General features: G+C 39.6%; 1 protein-coding gene and 1 pseudogene across 3 annotated transcripts in view; one reads left to right on the top strand and one right to left on the bottom strand.

Annotated features, from left to right (window-relative positions):
- LOC125972243 (vascular endothelial zinc finger 1) overlaps window positions 1-18,970 on the top strand; it is a 37,365-nt gene extending 18,395 nt beyond the window's left edge. Inside the window, exons 2-7 of one of the 3 annotated variants that reach the window (XM_049725840.2) lie at window positions 1-572; window positions 1,735-1,804; window positions 2,803-2,971; window positions 10,698-10,739; window positions 11,342-11,407; window positions 11,606-18,970. The exon at window positions 1-572 is cut by the window's left edge and continues 183 nt beyond it. In XM_049725840.2, coding sequence (XP_049581797.1) covers window positions 1-572; window positions 1,735-1,804; window positions 2,803-2,971; window positions 10,698-10,739; window positions 11,342-11,407; window positions 11,606-11,973 — 1,287 coding nt within the window. In that variant the 3' untranslated portion in view covers window positions 11,974-18,970. The remainder of the gene's footprint in view (window positions 573-1,734; window positions 1,805-2,802; window positions 2,972-10,697; window positions 10,740-11,341; window positions 11,408-11,605) is intronic. The other 2 variants (XM_049725841.2, XM_049725842.2) reach the window with 2 other exon arrangements.
- Window positions 18,971-22,600: 3,630 nt separating this feature from the next.
- On the bottom strand, window positions 22,601-22,719 carry LOC125972981 (5S ribosomal RNA; annotated as a pseudogene).
- Window positions 22,720-23,215: the final 496 nt, after the last annotated feature.

The following is a 23,215-nucleotide window of genomic DNA, read 5'->3' as shown; positions in this document are numbered from 1 at the left end:
GGTGGTGGAGGACCTCCACTTGCTGTGGTCAAAAAAGAGCCTAAATCAAAGACGCCATTTATTTGTGGCTATTGCAACAAGGCTTTCCGGGACAGCTACCACCTGCGGCGGCACGAGTCATGCCACACCGGCATTAAGATGGTATCGCGGCCAAAGAAGACGCAAGCAGCTCCCACCATGGTGCCAATCATATCCACTTTACCTCGAGATAACAGTGGAAACCCTTCATACATTACTACTGTAGCTGGCATTTTGACAACAGCCACCACATCAACTGCGACAGGCACGAGTATCATGACCTCGATGCAACACCAACAGCAGCAGAACATCCCTAAGAAGCCCCCCAAACCTGTGAAAAAGAATCATGGCTGTGATATGTGTGGGAAGGCTTTCAGGGATGTCTATCACCTGAACCGCCACAAGTTGTCACACTCTGATGAAAAGCCATTTGAGTGTCCCATCTGTCATCAGAGATTCAAGAGGAAGGATCGAATGACATATCATGCACGCTCCCATGATGGTGGTGTTCACAAGCCTTATATTTGTTCTGTATGTGGGAAAGGATTCTCCAGGTATGTAGTTATTTGTTTGTATAAATAAACATCCAAACACATTTGATCATATTAACCAAAAGGACAGCAAGTACCAGTAAGAGTGTATGATTGTAATATACATGAGTTTTAATATCCATCCATCCATCCATCCATTATCTGAACCGCTTCTCACGAGGGTCGCAGTTGTGCTGGAGCCTCAATGACTTTGACATCCTGAGCTGGTTGCCAGCCAATTGCAGGGCACTCATAGACAAACAAGCATTGATACTCTCAATCACACCTCAGGACAATTTAGAGTGTTCAGTCGGCCTACCTTGCATGTTTTTGGAATGCGGGAGGAGTCAGAGTATCCGAAGGAAATTCACATAGATTCTGGGAGAACATGCAGACTCCACACAGGAAGGCCCGAGCAGGAATTGAACCACGCACCTCTGTGCTGTTAGGCGACGTGCTAACCAGTGCCCAAGCGTGCCACCCCAGTTTTAATATAATACACAGAAAAATAGGTACAAGTAGAGAGATGAAATCTCAAAATTTCAGATCACGCGCTATCACGGCCAAAATAATATCACTTACACATACAACACAACAGTATGATTACGATTTTATGAAAATAAATCGTTTCATGCACGTAGCAACAAAAAAATTAAATTAAAATGTTCTTAAAACAAAAAAGAATAAAGAGACCCATACTGAATTTTCAAATTAAAAAACACATGAAATGTATTTAAAATGACTAAGATGAGAGTTTGGTCACATTTAATAATGGTGGGCATATGTTAAAACACTTAGCTAGGTTATTCTCCTTTTAATGAAAAAATGGAATAAAAAAATATCAAACAGTTGTGTATGTGAGCTACAAAATTATATCAAGTTTTTATTCCATCATGTTACTAGTGTCAATAAAATTGTATTTGTGTATGTAGTGATGTTTGAACTCTGAACTAACAATTCACCAGACTAACTCATAAATTCACACTGGCCATACCGTACTTTATTCAGATTTTAACAGACAAACTGGTCAATTCAAGCACTGACAGTTGTTGGAAAAGGTTTACACACCCAGGTTCAAATTCCAGGTTTTTTTATGCAAATGCATGTGTCGATCCACAGAGTTGCTACTGTTCATTAAAACTGTAGATCACGTAATTGTTTTCAATGTCTCCATCATTGTGTGCAGGCCTGATCACCTAAGCTGTCATGTCAAGCATGTCCATTCCTCAGAGAGGCCTTTCAAGTGCCAAGTGACGGTAACTGATGTCAACACTACATATATCACATTTAACATCCATCCATCCATCCATCCATCCATCCATCCATCCATCCATCCATCCATCCATCCATCCATCCATCCATCCATCCATCCATCCATCCATCCATCCATCCATCCATCCATCCATCCATCCATCCATCCATCCATCCATCCATCCATCCATCCATCCATCCATCCATCCATCCATCCATCCATCCATCCATCCATCCATCCATCCATCCATCCATTTTCTGAACCGCTTAGTCCCCACGGGGGTCGCGGGCGTGCTGGAGCCTATCCCAGCCGTCATCGGGCAGTAGGCGGGGGACACCCTGAACCGGTTGCCAGCCAATCGCAGGGCACACAGAGACAAACAACCATTCGCGCTCGCACTCACACCTAGGGAGAATTTGGAGTGATCAATCGGCCTACCAAGCATGTTTTTGGGATGTGGGAGGAAACCGGAGTGCCCGGAGAAAACCCACGCGGGCTCGGGGAGAACATGCAAACTCCGCACAGGGAGGGCCGGAGGTGGAATCGAACCCGCACCCTCCTAACCATGACATACATAATGGGCCTCTATACTATTAAAGCAATTGGATACACTTTTTCTTATTTCTTAGCCTGAGAAATTGTCCGAACGTTCGGACTTTTGTAGTGAATGGAAGTTTATGCGTTCTGACTACTTGCTCAGTTTAATTAGAGCTGTATTGGGAATTCACACAACTAGTCATCCAGATTCATTTTCCTTCCATTTAGGTTTGATTAGTTAGTTTTAATTCATCTTGATTTTTCTTGAATCAGTTCACTTTTGTCATTGTACCATTGCTTTGCATATAATCAGCAGTATTGAAATAGTCAAATGATGTATTTATTTTGGTGTTACTGATTGTTAAACATAACTTGTTTAAGATGTTAAGAGAAATATGTTTTCTCCACTCAAGAAATATTTTCTTTGCGTTTGAAATCATGAGTAATTTATTTTTTTTATTTTAGGCCTGTACGTCTGCCTTCGCTACCAAAGACCGTCTACGTTCTCACATGATCAGACATGAAGGCAAAGTTACCTGTAACATTTGTGGCAAAATGCTAAGTGCTGCCTACATCACAAGTCACCTCAAGACACATGGTCAAGCCAGCTTCAGCAACCAATGTAACAATAAAGGTAGGCTGTTTCCAAATTTCACAATTCCATTATGACTTGACTCAGGATTGTGAATACACTCAAGTCACATGACGTGTATTTGCAGTGTCTCCACATTCTATATGGTTTTTGAAAAATATAGAAAATATGTGCTTGTAACAGATATTATGACAACAAAATGATCAATATTGGCATTCATGATGATATGCTACAACTTTATAATAAAATTATCACATGTGGTTTCTTTTGTTCCCCCCGTCCAAAAAAAAAAAATGCTGCAGTTGCTGTGCTTTTCTACAACTATGTATGGTTAGATTTGTCCCTCAATATCATGCAAAAAAAGAGGGTATCTACTTTAATTCACTTGAAGTTCTCAAATGTAACACATAGGGGCGGCATTGCATAGCTGTAAAACGAAAAGGACAAGTCATAAAGCTGCTTCCTCCTACTTTACCAGTCAGCCAGTGTGATTGCAGTTCTGATTTAAGTCGGATAAGATGCAGCCTGAAAACTATTGTAGTCAGTGGCAGTTTTTTACATGGGTGGCCCAGAGCGGCATTTTTTATGTCACGTGGGGGGCGACACAAGAAAAAAAAATATATATATATGTTTTGGGCCGCAAAGCGGTTCTCCATTAGTTGTCATATCACTGTGTGGGTAATTGACAATTTAGCACCCCCTTCAGCTGCAGGCTTGAGGCTAGTGAGCAATTTCCGTGTTAACGTCACAAGTTAATGCGCGATTGGCTAAGGCAGCATTATGGTAGCCTACCAGAGCCAGTGTTTTTACACGTGTAAATAGGGTTGTCATGATTAAGGATCGACTAATATGGGGTTTTCTATAACCGATACCAATATTTAGCTGTCAGGGTCAACCGATGATCGATACAAGCTGCCGATATTTTTGGCTGACTGTTAGATTGAAGTTGTGTGCTTTATTTGCATGCTAAAATGTCACTCTAATAATAAGAGGGTGCACAGCATTTCTGAACTTGCATTTATTCAACACACAATCAATAAATTGAGTTAAGTATGAAATATATAAAACATGTAATTTAAAAAAGTCAATCAAATATTCGTTGATTGTTGAACGTAAGTATAAACTATACATGTAAATAAAAGAAATGTGTATGAATAAATATTAATTCAACAATACAAATAAATATAAAAAATACAACATATAAATGTTAAATAACAGTAGAACTGCAAAGTTTGGCTGTGGAGGCAGCTGCTTCCTCTTTTTATGTGCATCCTTGTAAGTTTGGAGGTGGTGGCACCTCAGGTGACTCCACAAATTGGTCGTGTTTTTCGTTTTACCTTTTTCCACTCCCATGCTCACCAGTCCATTGCCGATACTGCACTTGGCTTTCCCTGGTGTTGGCTCAGTGAAATACTGGCATACTAGATTTGGTTTTTGTTATTTTGCCACCAGACAGCAATTGCTAAACAGAGGAAACATTTATAGTTAGAATTATAGTATCTTAAATTCTGTCTGTAATTCCAATATTCTATACACATTTATAATCTAATATTAGAATTTATTTTTTTAAAAGAATTACAATTTAATATATTTTCCAAAATGCATTGTAAAAGATCTAAAACCACTTACTGTGTTGTTGTTTGTTAATAATTGCTTAGACCAGGGGTGTCAAACTCATTTCACATTGTGGGCCACATATGGCCTTGGTAGATGTCAAGTGGGCTGGACCATTAACATTATACCATACTCTGCTATAAATAACCAAAATATAATGTCTTTCCTTTTTTTTTTGGGTGTAAAGAAGCACAAGAACATTAGGAAAAATTTGAAATTTAATGAACATTTAATAACATTTCTTTTACAAAACATTAATAGCATTACATTAACATAACTTAAAACATTAACAGTAATGCACTTTAAGATTAAACGAGATTTATAAAGAAAGGAATTTTTAAACCATTTACACATGTGCATATAAAATCTAAATTTACTCCCTGCCTACACCGTACAAACTAAGAAGAGTGCTATTAAATGTGTAAAGAAGAAAGTATTCACATGTCCTGTAAATGTGGAAACTTCATACATGAAATACATACACATACAATACATATTGAACATTCATAGAGTTGCATGAACAGTAGAAATCCACCATACTTTTTTGTAGTGAAGTTACTAACAAACTGCACACTTTTTTAATCACCACAGTAAGGATTAATCTTCACAGAGCTATATTTTTTCAACGCAAACAGTATCTAAGGCAGCATTTTAAAGGCATTAGACTAGTCTGGACTTGTTTTTGTTCCTGATACTTGGAATCTTTTGGCCTGTACAAGTGCATCAATACCAGGTGCCATGTCCTGACTAGCTGTCACTTTCAGAATGTCATTTAAGTGCTTGTTTGTGAGCCTTGAACGCATTTTTGTTTTATTGATATTCATTACTGAGAAAATTTGTTCACAGAGGTAGGTTGTCCCAAACATGCACAAACGTTTAGCAGCCAGGGCTGTTAATTTGGGGTACCCTCGTAGTAGATACTGATAAAATGTGTCCAGACCTACAGAGGCAAATTTGCCCTTCAAATCTGCATGTCTTCGACTGTTGTGGTGTCCATCATTGGCACCAACTCAAGAAACTCTTCAGTAACAGTCAATGTCTCATCAACTCCACGAATAAATAAGGCCAGTTGTGCCACGTCTGTGATGTTGGTGCTCTCGTCAATTGCAACGGAAAATGCAATAAATGACTTGACTCTCTGTTTCCATTGGCCGTCTAAATCTGCTGATAGGTCCGAAATCCTCTCTGCTATAGTATTCCTCGTCAGGCTAATGTAATTAGCAAAAGCTTGTCGCTTCTCGGGACGTACAAGTTCAGCCGCCTTCATCATGCATCATTTAACAAAGTCACCATCGGAATACGGCTTTGATGCTAATGCTATTTCGCTGGCAATCAGGTAGCTGGCTTTTACCGCTGCCTCACTGACTCAGACCCGCCTGCAATTCGTTTTATCTTATCTCTTCTCAGTTGTCCTTGCAAGCTGTCATATTTTTCGCTGTGAAGAGTCTCGTAGTGGCATTGAATATTATATTCCTTCAATACCAAAACTTGTTGCAAACACACCAATCACAAAGGTTTTCCGTGCTTATCTAAAAATAAATAAGATGTGGTCCATTATTCATTGAAAATTCTACACTCCGTATCTACTTTTCTCCGTTTGGATAATGACATTTTGGCGAATGAGGGTGTAGGGGAGGAGTAGAGACCAGGGTAGAAACAACGTCGTAACAAGCAGCAATTGGCGCATTGTTACCGTCTACTGTGTTGGGTCTGTCTTCTCTGATCAAAACAATGTTGTCTTCTACTCTGATCAAAACAGTGTGCACCATAGCGTATAATCCATGAATTGCATATTATTAAAAATATTAATTCCGTGTATTTTATGCATGTTTTCACTTTTAAATTATCCTGTGGGCCTGATCGAATGCGGGCCTGATCGCCGTATGTTTGACACCAATGGCTTAGATGTTACATACCAAGAATCAGTCAAAGTATAACTTTGTCATGTTTCTCAGCCTAGTGTGCAAAAGCAGTGCTACACCTTGAGTGACATCTGATATTGAGAGTTAACGTTAGACAGGTTTAATAAGGAAAATAACTGCGATGTCATCGGTCAAACACATCACTTTATCACACTAATCAGGCCCACTTTTACTCACGATACACAATAGATTCTTGAGCTGAATTTTCATTACTGCAAATAAGTTGGATAGAAGCCCGGCTCGTGTCTGCATCAACTACCATGATTCAGTCACAAAAAAAAATAAATGTCATAGTCTACAGTTTTTTTCTGCTCCTGCGGAGCTATCACTCTGCACACGGTGCTCTGTGTGTGTGAGCAGGGCGGAGAGCAGCATTTGTAAGCACTATGCCTACTCCACCCCACACACAGACTATAATTCTCAGACTCGTGGAAAAATTAAATACAACTTATAACATTGGGGCAAATAATGTAATATATTAAGCAAGCAAACACCTGATAGCTTACAGTCCTTCAAGTTAACTGCAAGTTAGCGAATCTTCAACGAGCTGTAGCTGCCAGTTCCAGACGGTTTGCTGCCCTTCGTTTATTTATTTCACTAACTGAAGCAACACTTAATAGTTTACGAGTAACATGCAGTAAATGTATGACCATAAGAGTTTGAAATATCAGAATGTACCGTATTTTTTGGACTAAAAGTCGCTCCGGAATATAGGTCGCATTAGCCATAAAATGCACAGTAACGTGAAAAAAAACATATAAGTCGCTTCGGAGTATAATTTTGGGGCAAATTTATTCGACAAAATCCAACACCAAGAACAGACATGAACGAGCAACAACAGGCTAAACGATAGGTATGCTAACGTGACATAAACACAAACGATGAGCTGAGAACGGGCGTGACGTAACATTCAGAGTTATTCAAATAACTATTACATAAATAAGACGTTTATAAAATCATCTGTGTCACTCCAATTCATTAAATCCATCGATCATCCTTTGCCAATAATGGGTGCGGGCCGCTGACGGCGCTTGCACTTCAAAATATTTCACAGGACCATATAACGACATATAAATTAGATATCAAATGGCTATTATATAAGCAATAATATTATCAAACCATCTGTGTCACTCGAAATCATTAAATCCATCGATCAAATTCCTCGTCCTTTGTCAACGCCGTGCGTGCTCCCTGACGTTATTCCACAGATCTAGTATATAACTATATTGTAGCGTTAACAAAGTACAAGGAAAGACGTGGGTTTGGTAAACGGCTCTTTATTTAACAAAACAAGAGTTCAACGAGCCAACAACTACTGAACTGTAACGACAAAAACATATACAAGTTGCTACACGAAATAAAATATATCAAATAACTATAACATAAATAGTTCACCGCCACACGGCCCCAAGCACCGGTGTGGACTTCCAGGCGTGTGGCGGCGTGTACTTCCATCCCTGGAGGTGGCACTTCCAGGCACGGAGGTGGAAGAGAGCTCCATAGAATAGGACCGGGCGTGCGTAAAAGCCAAGTCTGAGCCCCATCCACCGTCCCCGGACAGCCACCCGGCCGAGCGCCAGCCCCCGACTTCCATCCACGGAGGTGAAAGAGAGCTCCGTAGAGTAGGACCGGGCGTGCGTAAAAGCCATGTCCAAGACCCATCCACCGTCCCCGGACAGCCACCCGGCCGAGCGCCGGCCCCCGACTTCAATCCACGGAGGTGAAAGAGAGCTCCGTAGAGTAGGACTGAGCGTGTTTAAAAGCCATAATAGTTTTTCAAACCTTCTGTGTCACTCCAAATCATTAAATCCTTCAAACTCTTCGTCCTCCGTGTCACTTACAAACAAAGCCGCTAATGATGCCGGCAGTACGTGGGGCCCTTCGTCATCCCGTGATCGAATCTTTGTCCTTTATGTAAACAACCGCCGCGCCGCACCACTGACGTCACTTGAAATTCAAATTACAGTAATCTCTTGCTACATCGCAGTTCGTTTATCGCAGTTTCACTTGAATTTTGAAAATTTGTGAAAAAATTCACATATAAGTCGCTCCTCAGTATAAGACGCCCCCCCCCCCCCCCACCCAAACTATGAAAAAAAACGCGATTTATAAGCCAAAAAATACGGTATGTTGTGTGTATCAAGCTCAACTGTAATTGCAATTACGGGGGGCTCTTTTAAAATACTTTGGAGCATATACTGTTCTAATAAAAAAAAATAAAAAACTTCGAAATAAAATATGTAGGTTTTACAGGTGGGGAGGCTCAGAAGTAGACTCGCCCAACATTTGTTCTTCAATTTTGTTGGTGCCACCCAATGCTCAGATAGAGAAACTAGTTAAACAACTAAATGTTACCTAAAGCACTCTTCATTTTCTTCAACTTTTATTAGAATTACACTATAAGTAGAGTGGTAGAGCAGTCGTCCAATAACTGAAAGGTCGGCTGTTTGATTTCTGCTCTGCCCGAGTCATGGGTTATTGTGTCCTTGGGCAAAACACTTCATCATCCACCTTGCCTCCAGTCCCACTCACACTGGTGTGTGAATGTTTGGTGGTGATCGGAAGGGCCGTAGGCGCACACTGGCAGCCACGTTTCTGTCAGCCTGCTCTCGGGCAGCTGTGGCTACTAAAGTAGTTCACCACCACTAGTGTGAATGGTTGAGCGTATGAGTAGAAACGTTATTATTATTAAAATAATTTATTAAATTCATACTCTTACTGCAGCAGGATTGGCCGCAGGATACCCCTTTGCGCTCATATTAAATTCCATTCTGATTTGCCCCTATAATGAGTATTTTCATTCCATTTTGGTTTTATTCTAATTGTAATAGAAGACTCTATGTAAACCTGACGATTGATTATCTTTGTGTTTAATCTGTAAAGGACATCTGAAAACGGCAGCTTTTACTTGAGGGAAATAGTGAGCCATATTTCCCCCTATTTTATGACATGTAAGAGAGTGAAACTGTAACTGAAGCTATTTGTTTGTGCATTCTCTACACTATTTGGAGCAATATCCTGTTTTTATATTTTTAAATCTGATTAATCAACTAACCCCCCCATATCCCAAATAATCCAATACAATCCAACTTTATTTACATAGTGCATTTTACATCAGCTAAAGCTGTAACAGCGCTTTACATATAACAATGGGACAACCACAAATACAGTAAATGGTAAAGCAACAATAGTAAATTTAACTACAGATTAATAAACGGTAGTAGAACAATAACAACAAATTCAGTAGAAACCCAAAGAATAAAAAATGGGTCTTCAAACAAGTTTTAAAAATAAACAGAGAGACTGCTTGCCAAATATTTAAAAGGAGGTCATACCATAAGGAAGAACCATCCCTACTCACAACCCAATGTATTCGGGGAATGGCAATCATTTGACTTGTATTGTGAATGGAAAACTCAGCCTCGAAGGACTGCATGCTAAACCAGTTGTGGAGCAACATCTATGTGTGTGGTGTTCTGTTTCAACTCAACTCCAACCGGAACCGTTTACTTATAGATCACAACCACAGCAGCTTGCAAGGAACTGGAGTGGCAGACGAAACACAATATGACCAAAACTGTTAAATGCCTGATCTCTAGTAGAGTTTGTCAAATCTAAAAAAAATCTTTTAAGAATTGAAGAATTCTTGTGCACCAAGTCTTAGAAATGTTCATCACAAATCATAGTATTCATACAGCTGAAGAACTGAAGGTAGAGCAACGTCACCTTGCAATTGACAAAATAGATTTCCACCATGGTGAATGGGTCATCACCCTGCCATAGCAGCCTAAGGGTCCATTGTCATCCGTTACATTTCTGCTGCCGGCCTGCTACATTTCAATAGAGATAATCCAAATGAAATGGCATGGTGGCCAAATGACAGATCGTGGGATTTAACAAACAGAGAAAAACTGTATCCACATCAAATTAAAGAGATCTGAGACCTATTCACAATAAATTCTATTTTACATATTGAATGATAATGAAAAAAAAAGATTGTTCAAAATAAGTTATTTTTGACCAACATAAATAACTTGGCTATTCATTTCCGACCCAAATTATCTTACAAACTCAATAAAAGGATATCAAAGATTGTTTTACAAAAGTAGGGAAAAAAATCAGATTTTTAGGCAAATAAAAAATACCTTTAACCACGCTATCCAAAACCCCCAGATGATGGCAATGTTGCCCTGTGTTTTTGTAACCCCATATGTGTCTGTATTTTTGAATAGGCATAAGTGACTGGCAGTGGAACCACTCAGGGCCACGAAAAGGTAATCCAGTCCTGTAGTTGGTAGCAGAAACTCTTAGACATGCCATGATTTAGTCACATGTGGCCAGTTTTTAGTCATGTTGCACCATTTCCCCATGAAGACATGTGTTTTCTCTGAGGGCTGGTAAATTTCAGGTTTCTCTGTTTTTGTAGTATGTACAGTATAATTGTGCCAGTGTTAGGTTAAAGTTCATGAAGCAGGATCAGTAGATTATTTGAATTAACAAAAAACTGGACCATTGCGCAGGCTAGATGCACACTACCTGGCTGTTATCCTGATTGATTAAATAGGTTCCTGCAAAACTTACATATAAAAATGGACTCATAGATGTTACACATAGATGTAACTGGGACACAAATGCCCCAATAGCTAACACTTTTTTTACACAGTTTGTTGCTGCTTGAGCCAGACTTGCTGACATTGACAATGTCCTTGCCCTAAAATAATCAGATTAACCATCATGCACTGTCGTGTTCATCTAGTCTGCTGCACATAGATCTGAGGATGTTTTATATCATGTATTAATGTTCAAAATTACAGCTTTTTAAACAATCAGTTAGCCGTTTAGTCTATTGATCCTGCTTTTTGAATTTACCCCTTAGGTGATTTGACGGTAGGAGAGATTTTAAATAACTCCTTCCAAGTCCTAATTGACAACTTTCACAAAGGTAGGTTTCTCCACCAATATTACTACAGTTGACATAATGTTGAAATGATGTCTTTACATTTTCAGCGACCCAGGTAAAGAACGACAGTGCCGATTGGACTGTTGGTTTTACTGTACTTAAGTAGACACTCAAATTCCTACCAAGGTGACTGGGCTTGTTTCTTTTCTTTTCTTTTTTGTATTTTTTTATTGACTGTAGATGCCAACAACGTGCACAACAATTCCGCCACGACAACGCCGGTCACCAACTCAGCAGCCATCACTTCGGCCATGAACCGTGGCGGCAATGCCAGCAACCCAGTCACCATTGCCGCTCAGATGAACATCACCACCAGCACGGTCAACATTACAAACCCCGTCAACCTGCAGCATCCCGTCACCATCACAGGCCCTGTGAACCTAGCCTCTGTCAACATCCCCACGACCGCCCACATGAATATTGCCCACCCCGTGGCCATCACCACCCCAATGCCCATGAATATCACTGGCCCACTTAACATTGCCATGAGGCCCATGGAGAGCATGCCTTTTCTATCCCAGGTTCTGCCATCCTCACCTCCTTGGTAGAGTTTGTTTTCTAGCCGCTGAGTAACTGTTGAGAATGTAACTGCCTAATAATAGATAAACCCGTCAAAATCTGACTATAATTGCGTTCTCAGTGGATGGGCAATATGCCTAACACTGAAGTTGGCATACCGTCCTCAATAATGCAATGACACCCTACAACCCGCATGGATTATCAATAGCAAAAATCTGTGCTAATATCAATTCGTTAATTGTTTATTTGTTTGTATTTATTAGGGAAATGCTTAGGAAAAATCTTCGTCATTGTAGTAATTTGTAATTTGTATCCGACAAATTAATTCATCACATTGATGCAAAATGATGTAAATGAAATATTACCTCCAAAGCTGTCCCTACAAATTTCTACAACAGAACTCCTTTCCTTATTTGGAAAATCCGAAAGGAGTTTAAGGACTTTCGCGGTGCATCCCCGTCTTGCAAAATAGAGAGGCGAGAGGACCTTTATCTTTTAATGGGACAAACCGTAGAAGATCAACTGTTTGGGTGGTGCCCAATTTAAATGAACCCACTATATAGTTTTAATCCAAACATGAAAGCAATCGTTATGCCAAAGATTTTCCAAGAAACATGTTTCCCTTTTGAATTCTATATTTGAAAAGATTGGGAAACCCAAATACATTTAATTAGCATACTACCTGACTGAGGCCTCACATTAGAAGCCGCTACAGGCAGTTAACTTTAAGTTTGCACCATGTCGTATTTTAACCTATTTGATTTAATTGGGATGTTGTATAAAACGTAAACAGATTATTTGATTTGAAAATCATTTCCTACCTATAGCCCATTGAATACACTACAAAGATATTTATTATCTTAAAAAAAAAATTCTGCAATAATACACATTTTGCAACATGTTCCGAAAAAAAGCTGGGGCAAGCGTATGTTACTTCACCTTTCTTTTCCTTTCCTTTCCTTTCACCTTTCCTTTCCACACAAGGTAGTCTGTGGAATTGTTCCCAATTTTGCTTGATGTACAACTTCAATTGTTCAGTAGTATTTTCAATAAGACACAGGTCTGGACTGCTGCCAGGCAAGTATAGTGCTCATATTCGTATTAAAAGGCCTCACTGTTGTAACGTGCAGATTGTGCCTTTGAATTGACTTGCTGAAATACTCTGGGACGTTCCGTAAAAAACACGTTGCTTGGATGGCAGCATATGTTGCTCCAAAACCTGTATATACTGTTTTGGCATCAACAATGCCCTCACAGATGTGCAACTAACCCTAACCACACTCCCATACCATCACTGATGTTGGTTTTTGATTGTCGCGCTGATAACAGTACAAATGTTTTTTGCTCTTAAACGATGTCCATGACTACCCAAAAACATTTTGAAATGTGGACTCATCAGACCATAGCACTCTTTTCCACTCTGCGTCACTCCATCTTAGTTAAGCTTGGTCCCATAGAAACTAGCAACTTTTCTGGGTTTTTATTGATAGATGGCTTTTGTTTACCTGGTAGACTTTTGACTCGTATTTGAACATAGATGTATACAGTCGAACCTCGGTTTTCGACCACAATCCGTTCCAGAAGGCGGTTTGAGAAGTGAATCGTTCGAATTCCGAATCTATTTTTCCCATTACAAATAATGGAAAAAATGTAATCCGTTCCAAGACTAAAAAAAACGCCTTTTTTAAGCATTTTTTTATTTGCGCACTTTTGTCTGATCGCGCAACTGCAGCGCACCGCCAAATGCGCAACCGTAGCGCGCCGCTGACCGCGCAACCGCACCGCGCTGGTCGCATTATTGTGACAGAGCCGTCGCAGAAATTTGAAAAATATTTTTAAAGTCCTGATGTACTTTCCAAAATTTTTGTGGACCTCAGTGCGCAGGTAGCTTAATTTGTTCCGATCACGCAACTGCAGCACGCCGGGCGCTCACGGGCGCATTGCTTTAAGAGCGTCTTTGTGTTTTAGGATGGCTCTACTGCTCCCACTTGCTTTCTTTGGAGGCATGATTAGGGGTTAATACAATCCTCAAAATAATGAAAATACAATAATAACGAAAGGAGTCAGTCGGCATCCGGGTCGCGCGGTTGGGTTTTCTCGGGTCCTCTCGGCTCATCTCGCGAGGTTCGACCTCCGAATTTTTGTTCGACAACCAATTTTTAAATTTTTCGTTCGAATTCCGATTTGTTCGAGAACTGGAACGTTCGAAAACCGAGGTTTGACTGTATTTGAATTTAAACTGTACTCTGCGTCCCTCTCGCGGTAAATTGTTTTGGACAAATCGCTTCTCAGAGTTTTGGGTCTATGAGATGAAGGTAGCAGGCAGACGGATTGCTTATATGGCACACCTGCTTCTCGACTCAAAATGCTTCTTGTTGCTCTTTCTTGTCCGTAACACCCCCACATCCTTTCACACAGACAAGTAAGTCTCAGGCTCTTCCATTGTAACAGTGGAAAAAGTTAACTAGCATTTTTGCCTGCTTTTTGAAGCCTTTAAAATGTCATAATTTCCTCTATTCTTAACGTTTTTTTTCCTACATATATATGGGGCACTTGAGCAATGCTAACAGTGCAAGCAGGTAATGCTGGCAACAGGCGCCAGTGTAATTTTTTAGCGCCCTTAATTAGCAATTGAACGTTCTTTCAATACAACATTGTGACTGTCATAAGTATTTAGAATTTTTGCTGCGGCTGGCTTGACTTCTTCCTGGGTCTTTAGTTCCAGAACACTGTTCATATAAATGAGAAAAATGCCGTGAGCAATTTTTTTTAACAGTTACCTGGATTGCTCGAGGATTTTCTGAAAGTTTTGTGAGCCCAATTGGCAGTATCCTACCATAGAAATGTTTCCGTTTTTTTTAATGCCGTACCGCCTGAGGGATTGAAAGTCACAGGGATTCATTGTTGGTTTTTAGCCTGTACGATATGATGAGATTTCTTCAGATTCTCTGAATCTTTATAGATGTTGTGGATCCTAGATGATTAAATCCCTAAATTTCTTGCAATTGTACATTGAGAATCGTTTAGCAAAAAAAAAAAACAGTTAACGTGCTTACCTGTGAAATGCTCCAAACAGGGTTTTCTTTTCTTCGTTTTTAAGCATTGCTAGCTTTTACTACTTTTGTTTCCCCTGTCCCAGCCTTTTTGCTAACACGTTACAGACATCAAATTTAAAGTACTTGTAAATAATAATATTAAAAAACAAGACATTATCTGTTTGATATTTAAATTCTTTGTCATTGTAGTGTATTCAGTAGAACATGGGTTGAAAGGGATTTCCAAATCATTGAATCTGATTTTACATTTTACTCAACATCCCAGGTTCATTGGAATTGAGATTTGTAGAAAATATCTTGACTCAAACTTTTATATTGTTACATTTTAATACAGGTTTTTCAAACAGATATTCACTAGTATTTCTAATATTGAAGGTTTTTTCACCAATTATTACATTGTCAGCAGTTACACTCCAAACCATAATTTTATTTTTTGCTTGTTAGACTTTAGTTGTTATTATTTTTAACATAATAGATACTGTAAGTGGTTGTTAGCCGGCTCATCGCAGCTGCTTTGCTAAGAAACACAAAAGATTTGTTATGCGCTGGGCATTTGATGTCAATAAATGTGACACCTTACTACAACAAATCATACGCCCAGGTGTATTGCCGGAGGGTGAAAAATGCTTCCTACTAAAATGGTTTAATGTTTTTAGTTTTAAAAGATTTTATAGGACTGATCAGTATTTAATAGTTTCTGTATTTTAAAGGTTAGAGTGGAGGTGTTGAGCAATATTTTGGATTGCGTTGTTGTTTCTGAGACTGGCTAGAATAATTGTTTCAAATCAACTCCTCCCATATATTTAAATGGCTAGAAACTGGTCACTTGTCATCACTGCTGGATACTCTTCACACTTTAGAGATCTCATCAATTTTGGATGGATGAATAGATACATGAGGACATGATAGTAAATGGTACTGAAAAACATTTTTGTTTTTTTGTTTGTTTTTCAACTGAAAGCAAGTCTCCTGAGGCGTTGCCTTTAAAATACAGTGTTATCTAAGGTCAAATAGAAAAAATCTGGTTTTTTGTTTTCTGTCTTTTTCTTTGAACTGTAGAGGTCAATAGATTTGCTTAGTTGCACATGGACAGTGTAAGCCCAAAGTTGTTTGGTATATTAGAATGTTTACTTGAGCAGGTAGAGGATCCCAATTCTGTAAGTAAAACTCAGATGTCTGTCTGAGATTAGTCTTCTATAATATATTAATGACCGGTCTTTGTGTTTGTGTAAATATGAAACAATATTTAGTTGCCTTTTACCTGTGGACGCGCCAGTTTGGCTTTGCACCACCAGCTACAATGCAAGATTTGTCTCAGCATTGTTATGGCCGTCCAATAGCAGGAGTGCCAAAAACAGTATCAAATTCCTTTGTGACGAATTTAAAGTCATAGTGGCTTTTTTTGTGGCAGACGAACAATCCCATTGGACAAAAAAAGTTTTGCATGTCACACATGATTGAGGTGGTGTTGATATCCTATTCTGACATAAAAAACAGAAGTTGTGGTTGTTAAAAAACACACAACTTTTTGCCAGTACACTCTTCAAAGCCTTACTGACGAGGAAACACGGGAAAATCATCACCAGCATTCTTTTTAAAATATTTTTCAAGTCTTTTTCATAGCAATATGTTCTTTGTAATCTCACTAGTCTAAACGGGATTTTGATTAATATTGCGTTGGTGGAATTAAATAATGTAAATTAATCCACCCATTTTTATCAATTTCAGGGTGCAGCTGTCATTCTATTGCCCCATTGTTGTCGAATAAAATTGTCAACATTGCAAATGTCATGTGCTCAAACCCAAAACAGGTGGAGCGTAGCGATTGCAGTGCGAGCCCAAGGATACTTTGACAGCAATTTCAGTCAACCGCAAATGGCGGTAGAAAGTTAAAATGACTGCACCCTGAAATGGATGAAAATGGGATAATTAAGATGATTAATTCTTATTCCAACAATGCTGGATTAATCAAAATACTGTGTCTAGACTAGTGGCACATGGAAATATTGTTGCATAGAAACTGTTTGACTGATTTTGAATCCTCGATTTTCCAATTTGTCTTTTTTAATGCTGATTAACCATATCTATGACAGAATTTCATCAGTATTAATTGGTATTGAACACTAGGTGTTAGAGATAGCTGAGCTTAAAACTAATTCAACACAAGTTTTGAGCTCTTGCCCACAACCATTTCAGGAATTATTTTTTCTTGTGGGGAAAAAAACACCAGTCTAAGTTTATTTCACTGTGAGGAAGCAAAGGTTTAGTGAAATTTCACTTTTTCTGTTTTCTTGTCAAAGGTTTAGGTATGGTTTATTGAATCAAAGCAACATCTTTATGTAGTGAAGTTCTCAACATTAACGCAACATGAAAGCATAAGCAGATTTATGTTTTTTAAGCAAAGCAATAGTAGCCTACCGCATTGGGTTGAAAATTTTAATTGTCATTCATCAATGGTACGCCCAGCCTGCATGGACTTATAAAACAAAAAACAATCAAGTTAACATTTGCAATGACTCATGACTGTGCAAGACAAACTTTTTTTTAAACATTTGCTGGTTTGTGCTTTTTTGCAGTCTCATGTCACAAAATGCGAGTTTTGACACGTTGATCTTTTTCAGTAATACCCAAACATGAATATGTTCCTTATTTGTTAAGTATACAAGTTTAAACTCCGAAGCACTTGCAGCAAACCAGGATATGCACACTACAACAGAGTGGTACTTAAAGCGGCATTTTATTTTGTGGTAATAAGATAAGGATTTCTGTTTGTTGTTCCCCACGCTTCATTTTTGGTAATCCAGCTGTTCTCATTTCATTGTGTGCATGTCAACACTGTCCTCCAAGTGAAATGCTCTTATGTGGAATGGCATTGTGATCTTGGAAATGTGTAATTCATTTAATATACTTTTTTTATTCGCAATGTTGCATGTGGACTGAGCTTGTCCTTTATAGGTTTAAGTTGAACAACATTTTTTTTATAGAAGGATAGTGACATAGAAAAGCAAAACACTAAAAAAAATGGTTAAAATCAAGCATGTGCTGTCATATTACCTTTTCTAGTGGCCGCAAACAAATGTGCCTGCATTACTAAGCAAGATTTTTCCACATGCTGATGCTTCCTCCTTGTCTTGTTTGATATAAGATACTGTGAAGGAAGCCAGATATCAAACATCCAAACTATGGCTTAAGCAATTTATTTGATGAAACATTATGGTAGTGTTTGTTTTAAAGTTAAACCTTGAAATGGGATGCGAGTCATGACTGTGCAAGAAACTGACTTTTTTTTTTTTTTTAAATCAATAACTTTGGGTGGGAGGAGAATTTGGGTAAAAAAATATTTGGCCAAATCATCTGTTTTTGAGGAATGGGAGTGAGACGGGGTTAATATGGAAAATGTTGTGAAGGCAAATGAATGTATATCTTTGTACAAACCGTTAAGAACAGAGGACTTAGTTATAGTTATGACAGACATGCAAGGAAAAAACGTTTTATAAAACATTTTGTATTAGATTATTAACAGTGATACATTTTGTACATACGTATGAAGGCTAGGCTTTCTGGTTAGCAGAAAGGTAAAACATTCCTACATTTTTTTAAAATGTATGTTCATGGAAAATAATTATGTAAACATGCGCAAGGTTTTATGTACCTTTTATTTGGGTTTGTCTAAATAAAAGAAAACAGTAAAACATGATTGTCAACTGGCCATGTTCGACCTACGTATGTCTGACGCTTTTTGGGTGGCTAAGGTGGTTTGACGCCTAGAGCTAAGAAAACCCCACAATATCCATGGATGTGAACAGTGTGTTTACGAGCTAACCGTGTGTTTACGAGCAAGGTGGCGCACAGTTGGCCCGTTTGCTGTAAACCGCCGCTGTGAAGATGGTTATTGACAGATTGAGAGCGCGTGCCAAAAAACGAGCAAAAGTTCTTTTTCCATTCTTTAATTATTAAACATGGAAATGTTGATGTGTGTCTGTGTGTTTTCTGACGTCAGTAACTACATATTGTTGGATACTTAGTATATAATTAAAACAGTTTTTTTTCCTTTCAAAATTTGAAGCTCTGTTCCGCTACACAGACTGAAATAATAGTCAAGATGTTGAAGGAATGAGGTCGAAATACAAAAAGTCCTGCCTCGCTACAAAAACAGATATGCTCAAACCTCATTGAATAAAGTACATAAGCAGACAAGTATATTCACATATTAAATAAATAAAAGAAACATTTGAAGCATATAATTATACCTACACACCAAATCAATAAAGAAGACATAACTAGACATTTTTGATAAGTGGTGATGAGAAAGGTTTTTATAACTTTATGATCTGATATATATATTTCTGAGGACTTTGAAATAACAAATGACTTTTGATATATTGCCTAAATAGCTTAATGACCCTTAAGGAACTGTGGAATGCATGCCTGATGTTTTTTCTCTGAATCATGGACACGGCCAGAGTCGTCTTGACCGTTCAGTACTTGATTGTATCTTATGTTTTGACTAATGCTAGACGCCAGTTTTTGATTACTACTGAACGCTCTGCACAGAGGGAAATAGTTTGCCTAACAAAGAAAAGATACGGTTGAATGCGGTACGACAGTGTATGTCCAAGATTGGAGAAGAATGTTCACAGGAAGGTCACGTGGAGATAAAACCAGTGGGTGCCAGAAGGAGCCACCCGAGAACTCGGCCAAAGATGATCGCCAAGGCCGAGAGACGGGATGGAAGACAACAGCCCCCTCCACACACACACACACACACACCAACAGCCCCCCACCAACACACCAAATCGCCCATAACCAGCACCACTCCCATGGAAGCAGACTCTCCTTCGAACTTGCCCCACCCCGAAGACTCATCGCCCATCAATCCCAGCCCACAATGTGCTACTGAATATAAAACTGATCTAACAACCTTGGACTTGGCCTTTTCTGAATGGAGACTTTCCGCTCTTGAAGGGCCCAGCGCTGTATTGTACTTTCCTGAAAACAGAGCTTTTTGAACAAGAATTGTGATTGAACTCAACCAATCTGTCTAAGTCTAATTTCTGCTTCAGTGTCTTTGCATTTTCCTAAATCTGAAGAAATCAAACGAGCACGCAGTGAGTAAATTGGATAACAGGTGATTGGCAAAGGCTTTTGCCGTGAGGCGCAGATAACGCGCTCCCTAAATTGTGGACAGAATCCAACAATGTGTTCCTTGATTTGTAGTGAATATTTTTGTTAATATAGGGCTAGTAAATTTGTTTAGAATGTCTCCTATTTCTCCAAAATGACGTATAAAGTATATGATGGAAATTTGAGTTGTAGTAGTTAAAGGCCTCCCTTTACCATCTAGAGCAGGGGTGGGCAAACTTTATAACTGGCGGGCCGAATTTGGTTCTAAATTTTGATCGGGGGGGCCGAACCAGGAGCAGATGGATGTAGTGTTTGTGTGACATAATAGAAATGACATGTAAAGGTCATTGCATAAAAGGTTTGTGCTTTTAGTTGGTAGTAAAGCATGGACATTCAAAAAAAGCTTTTTGAAAACAAATGCATTTATTAACAGCATTAAACAAATATTTCATCCAAAAACTACTATCAGTGATTCTCATTAAATATGACACTGTTATTATGAATAATAGTTTCCATCACTTCAGCGCCTGCAGGTCAGATTTATGAAAAGTTTATCTAATGAGGCGAAATCACATCAAACGGAAAACATTCTGACCAAATACATCATCTTGAAGAATCAGTGAAAGAATACTTCTAAATAAAGTAATAAAGAAATCAATAGTATTGTTGTTCTCCCTTTTTTGCTCGTGCATCATGGTCTGGAGTAAAATTTGTTGTGGTAATTCTTAGGATAGAGCCGAGGTGTCGGTCCGTTAACCGAGAGCTGTGACGGGCTTTGTTGACGTTCATGTGGCGGAACGTCTGCTCACACACGTAGGTTGAGCCAAATTGTCCTTTCTTTTTTTTTAAACACTCGGCACTCAGTGTCCACCTTTCTTTTCCTCGGGCCACTCATTTTAGTGGAAGGATTCCAGGGGAAGGTTTGTGGGTGGCATTAACGTAAAATTGTATCTGAAAGCTCGGCGCGCGAGTTACGAGAATGCTGACGTCACAGCCCACACTCGAAATTTGGCACTGATGGAAATAGAGGGCGGAGCGCGGAGTACGCCGGGTCCGTACTACTTAGTACGTACACGCACTTGTGAGTGTGCACCGAGCTTTCTGACACGGATTCCGGCAGTAAATGCGCGGGCGGGCGCTTCCCCATCTATTGGGGAAACATACTAATTGCAGGAAAAATGACCCCAAAAAAAGTTTAATAATACAATTTATTCACGTTTGGTGGGCCGGATTAAACGGCCCCGTGGGCCGGATGTGGCCCGCGGGCCGTAGTTTGCCCATGTCACTCTAGATTCTAGAGTGAGAACAAGAAGGGTGTTCTACTAGATTTTGTATCTTTTGTTTTTGCCAATATTCATCATTAAAATGGCTCCTAAAATCACATGATGAAAATTTGAGAGGGAGAGACATTAGATTTATGATTGGTGGAAAGTGGTTCTGTGAAAATTTCCCTGTGTTTTAAGACTATACTGTCAAAGTATAACTTGCTGCTGAAACGAATGAGCTTTTCTCGGATATTCTCACTGGAACTTGTATGAGGGGGGAAAAAATCAAGCATTTAGAATGGTAGTCCGGTAACGTTTTAGCAGTCCACCAGGTGTCATCAGTGTTCTCGTGAAACAACGGACGTGATGTGAAACAACCTGCTCTATGGTTGCATCGTGAGAGTTGGGTATAATATATTGAGCATATAATTGCTGTTTAAAAGTTAGAATGTTCTTTATTTCTGAAGTCTTAACTATAGTTATATGTATTCTCAGACATGACAAACGGAATCTCTCAAAAGGTCCTTAAAGTCAAGTAAAAAATGGACTGAACCTCTAAATTGGGTCAATTTGAAAATAATGATAAATCCCCCATCACTGTCAAAATCGGAATGCAGCAGTCATCACAAAGAATAATGGGCTCTGGTCTTTTAAAAAAAAAAAAAAAAATCAAAACTATTTACAAAAGCCTCATTTCAAGTAAGAAGTCCTTAATGTCCATCACTGACCAAACCCGAAGGAAGAAAATGCATGCAAGCAGGGCCGATTTTAGCATCCTCAGGAAACATCCATCCATCCATCCATCCATCCATCCATCCATCCATCCATCCATCCATCCATCCATCCATCCATCCATCCATCCATCCATCCATCCAGCCATCCATTTTCTGTACCGCTTGTCCCCACGGGGGTCGCGGGAGCCTATCCCAGCAGTGGGCGGGTGACACCCTGAACCAGTTGCCAGCCAATTGCAGGGCACACAGAGATGAAGAACCATCCACACTCGCACCTACGTGAAATTTGGAGTGCTCAATCAGCCGATCATGCATGTTTTTATGATGTGGGAGGAAACCGGAGTGCCCGGAGAAAACCCACGCAGGCACGGGGAGAACATACAAACTCCACACAGGGAGGGCCGGCAATGGGTTCGAGCCCGCACCCTCTGAACTGTGAGGCGGACGTGCTAACCAGTGTTCCACTGTGCCGCTCAAAGCTTATAACATCTGGTATTCCCAGGCGGTCTCCCATCCAAGTACTAACCAGGCTTGGCTCTGTTTTGCTTCAAAAATCTGATGAGATCAGGCGTTCTCAGGGTAGTATGGCCATAAGCTTCAGGAGATAATGCAAAAAATACATGTTAAAACTATGACAGGCCATTATCATAAAAGGGTGACTATATGCTCCTAATAGTCTTACATTTCAGTTTTGAATTTGTCACGTCTCGTCCCCAACTGCTCCACTATGTGTCTGTTGTCTTGGTTTCTGTCTGTGTGCTCGCCCCTCCCCTCCTGTGTGCCCATGATCAGTGTGATTGTTCCCACCTGCCTCTCGTTACCTGTCGTGTATAAAAGTCCTGTCTGCCCCTCACTCCCGGTCGGATCATTGGTTGCTGTCGTTCGGGGTTGTCGTACTGTCTTGATGCCGTCATGTCCTGCTGTCTTCTCGTTTCACGTCCCGGTCAGTCAAGTTATTGTTTGTTAAGTCATGTCAGTTTGCCTTTTGAGTTGCTTCAATAAACCCTGGTCCAAGCTGCACTTGGTCGTCCTGCTCCATGCCCCATCCGTTCGTGACAGAATGATCCGACCATCACAGCGGCCAGCGCTTGG

Source organism: Syngnathus scovelli, chromosome 7 (genome assembly GCF_024217435.2).
Source record: "Syngnathus scovelli strain Florida chromosome 7, RoL_Ssco_1.2, whole genome shotgun sequence".
Taxonomy (NCBI): domain Eukaryota; kingdom Metazoa; phylum Chordata; class Actinopteri; order Syngnathiformes; family Syngnathidae; genus Syngnathus; species Syngnathus scovelli.
This window is presented reverse-complemented; position numbering and strand designations above follow the sequence as displayed.